The sequence below is a fragment of the Notolabrus celidotus genome, chromosome 13 (assembly GCF_009762535.1).
Source record: "Notolabrus celidotus isolate fNotCel1 chromosome 13, fNotCel1.pri, whole genome shotgun sequence".
Classification (NCBI taxonomy): domain Eukaryota; kingdom Metazoa; phylum Chordata; class Actinopteri; order Labriformes; family Labridae; genus Notolabrus; species Notolabrus celidotus.
Genome location: NC_048284.1, coordinates 2,347,976 through 2,354,267, shown reverse-complemented (window position 1 = coordinate 2,354,267; position 6,292 = coordinate 2,347,976). Strand labels below are relative to the sequence as shown.

The 6,292-nt window shown below is 37.5% G+C and overlaps 1 protein-coding gene across 1 annotated transcript in view; it reads left to right on the top strand.

The window, feature by feature from the left end:
• The first annotated feature begins 685 nt into the window (after nucleotides 1–685).
• Nucleotides 686–6,292, top strand: part of crip2l (cysteine-rich protein 2-like) — a 16,423-nt gene continuing 10,816 nt past the window's right edge. Inside the window, exon 1 of the mRNA XM_034699160.1 lies at nucleotides 686–962. Within this exon, the coding sequence (XP_034555051.1) occupies nucleotides 920–962 (43 nt within the window). The 5' untranslated portion in view covers nucleotides 686–919. The remainder of the gene's footprint in view (nucleotides 963–6,292) is intronic.

Sequence of the window (6,292 nt, the reverse complement as noted above, 5' to 3'; positions counted from 1 at the left end):
CTGAACAACATAAAAAAATAATTAAAGAGAACTTTAAAATGAAACTTCAAGCATTTTAAAAAAGATATTTAATGAAGCTGAATAAAACAAAAACAAATTAAATAGAAATTTAAAATAAAACTTCCAGAATTTAAAGAAATATATTTGATGAAGCTGAATAATAATAAAAAAAAACAAATAGAAATTTAAAATAAAAATTCCAGCATTTCAAAATATATATTTGATGAAGCTGAATAATAATAATAAAAAACTAATAGAAATTTAAAATAAAACTTCTGTCATGTTTTTTTTTTTAAATATAGAAATAAATCTTATTATTCACATTTTCCTCCATATTTGAAAATTTGAAAAAAATTCTAGCATTTAAAAAAAATAATTGAATGGAGGTGAACAAAACGAAAAAAAAAATTAAATAGAAATTTAAAATAAAACTTCCAGAATTTAAAGAAATATATTTGATGAAGCTGAATAATAATAAAAAAAACTAATAGAAATTTAAAATAAAACTTCTGTCATGTTTTTTTTTTAAATATAGAAATAAATCTTATTATTCACATTTTCCTCCATATTTGAAAATGAAATACAAACTGATAACGTGAGCTGACGGTGAGCTGAGAACAAACCTGTACGTCACCTTATGTGAGGACAAGAGTCGTGTGACGTCATTGTGTGGGCGGAGTTATGTAAATTAGGTAGAGGGACCATCCTCAACGCGAGGGTGTGAGCGTCGGTCTCCCCCATCACCACCACCATCCTCCTCCTCTGAGGTGTGTCTGCACCGCTGGATCTGCAGACTGACACACACACACAGACACACACACACACACACACACACACACTCTCTCTCTCTCACACACACACGCGGACAGAGAGCCGGTGGACCGACTGAGAACGATCCTTCTCTTTGTTCAGCCGGAAAATGGCGTCAAAGTGTCCAAAATGCGACAAGACGGTGTATTTCGGTGAGTGCATGTTTCCTCTGCATGTCGAGTCTGTCTCTGATTCATGCTTTGATGTTTTTTTTTCTCTGGAGATACTCCCTGGTATCCAAAAATGTTCGTGTGTTGTGATGAATGTGTGATCAGAGGGGATTTAAGGTTAATCCGGATTAGATTAATTGCAGAGTAAGCAACTACAGAGGTCATATGATCCAAAATGTAGTGTACCTAATGACTAAAGAGGGGGTTCATATTTTAAAATGACTGTTAGAATAACATCTGTTATAAATACTTTCACTATAATATCCATAATGTGTGCTTTCTGGTATTTTAGACCTCTTAATGGGAAATATTTGGGTGTAATTTAAGATTTTTAAAGGTGTTTGTTGTCATGATGATATTTTAATATGTATTAAATAAATCCAGATACCAAAGTAGCAATAAAAATACTGAGGGTTAGGGTTAACAGAGTTCAAATAAAGCATCCTACTCAGTCAGCCTTAATTTAGAGTCAATATTGTATTAGTTTTATAATTTTAGATATTAGTTCAGTGAGGCCAAATAATCTGCAATGACTCAAAATATCTACATTCAAAAGTATGAAACAAGTGCATTAAAAAAACACACTAAAAATGAAAGTGCTTCAAAAAGAAAAAAAAGCATAAATGGGAAATGTAAATATGTAATCCTTGCAGAGTCAATAAAACACCAATATTAAGAAAACAGCTGCAAACGAAAAGTGCTCCAGGCCTGCAGGGGGCGCTAACCAGAAATATTTTATTATTGACAGGAGAGACTGAAGAAGACCAGATTTTACTCTTTCTTTTTTTTCTTATATTTTTGGGGCTTTTTTTGCCTTTATTTGACAGGACAGCTGAAAAGAGACAGGAAATGTGGGGAGTAGAGAGCAGGGGAAGACATGCAGGAAATGGTCATGGCCTGGAATTGAACCAGCAACCTCTGCAATGAAGACTGTAGCCTCTGTATGTGGGGCACTTAGACCGCTAGGCCACCAGTGCCCCCAGATTTTCCTTTTTCAAAGCAGCTTCTGATATTAAAAAAGAAGCTAAAGCAGTAATGCTGTAAACTGCAGTTCCTAGAGTGTCCACTTGAGGCTGAATCCAAAAACAACAGAAGCTGCATTAACACCCATACAATGCTCAGAAACAAACATGTCCATAGACTAGTATAAGAAGCTGCTTAGGTCTGAATACAGGGGGTGATTTTTTTTAAGATTTTAAGGTTATGTGTTTTGTATTATTAAGCAGAATTATTAGGGTGTGGCTTACTTGACTGGTAAGGAAGCTACCGGTTCTCAATCGAGTGCCGGCTCCAAACCGGCCCTGAAACTGCCTTGGTCGAAAAGGGGTACAAGAGGAACGAAAGAATGGTGGTGCTAACTCTCCTTATTTAACCCTTGTGACTAATTGGTTAGTCAGAATTTAAATTTCTGGGTCATCTGGAACATCCCTACATCTTGTCTCTTATTTGATGAGCACTCAGTGATGTTTATAACTTCACAGTATGCCTCTGTTTTCTCTAAATGCGTGATTATGACGTCATGAAGGAACAAAGCTGTTAAAGTGGCGTCACTAGACACGACTGCGCCGCTTTTTAACAGCAGGTATTAACATTTAGATCCAGTGTTTGAGGTTTGATTGGCAGTCTTCTTCTTCTGCTGGAAATGTGCCCTACATCTACCTACGCTACAACACCCTAAGTCCCAACTGGAGGAAGATGGTTAATTAAAATGTAATACTGATAACTACAGAGATGAATATTACAGTGATGTCCCCCCAGAGACAAAAACCCTGATGTAATAACTGTTCCTGTAATTAGATGTTTAAAGGCTGGTCTTCAAATTACTCAATAATGACTCTGATGGTGGGGCCTGGACTCATACTGGTATCCACTCTCTCCACACAGAGCTCATACTGGGCTATAAATGTTTCACTATCTCTGGATAAGATTACATGGAGCCATTAACAGCAGACTAAACTCTGCTGTCTGACAGCTGAAGACAAAGCACCATCCTAACTTTCTCTACCCAGACTGTGAGCACCTTTAGTCTCAACAAGAGGGAGAGCTGTTATCTTGGTGGAGTGAGTCTATCAGTTTTCATTCAGGAGCTTCACCACATGGCGTGGTAAATAATTCATTGATTGCACATGCATCACGGGGATCGATTTTCCTTTTTGTTCTCTGTGCTGAACCCCGCCCTGCAGGTTCAACCAAACATGCTGAATCCTCTTTAAAGCTGGAACTGCTGCAGAAAATATGATGCGCAAAACTAAAAAAAGGAAAAAGATGAAACATGTTTCCTGTGGCAGCTGGATTTGTTACTCCACACTGCTCAGGGGATTTTATCTGTTCAGATCCTTTTTATGATTTTTAGGACGAGAAATGTTGATCTATTTTAAGATTCAGGGGCGTTACCTTCCACACAGTTTGTCTTTGTACAATTTATAAAATTTATACAACCCCAACTTCCCTAGCCCTGAATATGTAAATGAAAACAGACATGCCTCTGTAGTGGAAGTCACTGCATTAAAAACAGACATGACTCTGTAGTGGAAGTCACTGCATTAAAAACAGACATGACTCTGTAGTGGAAGTCACTGCTTTAAAAACAGACATGACTCTGTAGTTGAAATCACTGCATTAAGAACAGACATGACTCTGTAGTGGAAGTTACTGCATTAAAAACAGACATGACTCTGTAGTGGAAGTCACTGCATTAAAAGCAGACATGACTCTGTAGTGGAAGTCACTGCATTAAAAACAGACATGACTCTGTAGTGGAAGTCACTGCATTAAAAACAGACATGACTCTGTAGTGGAAGTCACTGCATTAAACACAGACATGACTCTGTAGTGGAAATCACTGCATTAAAAACAGACATGACTCTGTAGTGGAAGTCACTGCATTAAAAGCAGACATGACTCTGTAGTGGAAGTCACTGCATTCAAAACAGACATGACTCTGTAGTGGAAGTCACTGCATTAAAAACAGACATGACTCTGTAGTGGAAGTCACTGCATTAAACACAGACATGACTCTGTAGTGGAAATCACTGCATTAAAAACAGACATGACTGTAGTGGAAGTCACTGCATTAAAAAACAGACATGATTCTGTAGTGGAAGTCACTGCATTAATAACAGACATGACTCTGTAGTGGAAGTCACTGCATTAAAAACAGACATGACTCTGTAGTGGAAGTCACTGCATTAAAAACAGACATGCCTCGTAGTAGAAGTCACTGCATTAAAAACAGACATGACTCTGTAGTGGAAATCACTGCTTTAAAAACAGACATGACTCTGTAGTGGAAATCACTGCATTAAAAACAGACATGACTCTGCAGTGGAAGTCACTGCATTAAAAACTGACATGACTCTGTAGTGGAAGTCACTGCATTAATAACAGACATGACTTTGCAGTGGAAGTCACTGCATTAAAAACAGACATGACTCTGTAGTGGAAGTCACTGCATTAAAAACAGACATGCCTCGTAGTAGAAGTCACTGCATTAAAAACAGACATGACTCTGTAGTGGAAATCACTGCTTTAAAAACAGACATGACTCTGCAGTGGAAGTCACTGCATTAAAAACAGACATGACTGTAGTGGAAGTCACTGCTTTAAAAACAGACATGACTCTGCAGTGGAAGTCACTGCATTAAAATACAGCCTCACGGTTAATGGCATCATAAGAACATTAATATGCAGCTGCACCCTTGAGACGCTCAGATGGCATTGATGTAACGTCCTTGCTCAGTACCAGGGTGACTTCCTGTCACATATCACTCTGACAGGCTGCCCACTGAGTCTAAACAGGACTCGTCATGTTGTGTCAAGGTGTCAGTTTATCTGCGGGGATATTCTGGGAGCATGGCCAGCAGATAAATGACTATTTCTCCTTCTCTCCGTCTTTCCTTCAACAGACTTGCACTGTTGTGGGAGGCAGAAATTAAGGTTTATGTGTCCAGTTGTGTCCCTTTGCATGTACTGCAGGAATATGAGGCTTTGGGGGCTTTTGCTATGAGCCAACTGGTCCCTGTGTGACCAAAGTGAGGGATGGGTCTGCATACTCAGCACTAAGTCAGACGTGTCCGGTGCATGGTGCCCCCTTTACTCTGATTCTGTCTGTGATCTTCATGGACAGAATCAAGGAGTGTTTTCATCTCAGGTCTTTGTGGTTCTGTTTGCATCTTCAGTCTGGGACCACTGGGGCAATTTGCAGCTGAGGTTCTCTGCTAGAAAACAGTGGATTAAGTATCTCAGGGTCTTGATCGAAGGTGAGGATTGAATAGATTGGAGATCGATTGTGAGATGAGCAGATGTGTTGGTAGTATTGCAGACGTTGGTGGAGTTCAGCCTGAGGTAGAGAAACCACTTCACTACTTGATCTCCGTTTGTAGGATTGGCTTTTGGTAATGCTGCGAGCCAGAAATAGAGTCCGAGGTATGGAGGAATGTTGAGTAGCTTTGTAAAAAGTCTGGATTATTATAACCCAGACAGTTAAAATATAATCTCCCCCTCCAAACACAATGGAAGGAATGTGCTGTGAGTTAATGTGAAGCATTAAGAGCCTGTAAAGAGTCTTCTATCACGTTAAGTGTGACAGTCCACAGAAAATAATCTGCTCTGCAGTCATTCAGATTAAAGTTTTAATTATGTCCCTTCTAGTTATTGAGTGTTTACATTAAGGTTTATTTTAAAACTTGTAAGAAGTCATTTTTATCCTGACCTCCTCTTCCTCTGCTGTTTTTAAAGTTGATTTGAAGTTCTTTTATTTTTAATGTTCAACTTAAATCATATTTAACAACATTAAACACACGTTCTGTTTGTTCTCTGAGGAGGGCTTTTATTTTAAAATAGTGTCCAAGTTTTTAAAATTAATTTATTAGTAAGAAAAAAGAAAGAGAAGAAAAAAGGACAAAAAGAGAAAATAATGAGAGAGAGAAAAAAAGAGACAGCAGAAGAAAAGATTAAGAGACAAAAAAGAGGGAAAAATTGCAAGAAAGAAAAACAAAGAAAGAGATTATGAATAGAAATGAACAAGAAAGCAAAAGAAAGAAGGAAGGAAAGAACAAATAAAAAACAGATAAAGAAAGAAATAAAGAAGAAAGAGATACAAATAAGTAAAGCAAGAAAGTTTAAAAAACAAAAGAAAGAAAGAAAGATAAGAAAGAAAAAGGAGAGAATAAAGCATGACAGATAAAAGAAGATAAGAAAGAAAGAGAGAGAAAGATGAGAAAGGAAAAGAAAAAGAAGAAAAAAAGTAGGAGGAAAGAAAGAGAGAGTAAAGAATGGAAGACAAGAAAGAAAAAGGAAAGGAAGAAAGAAAG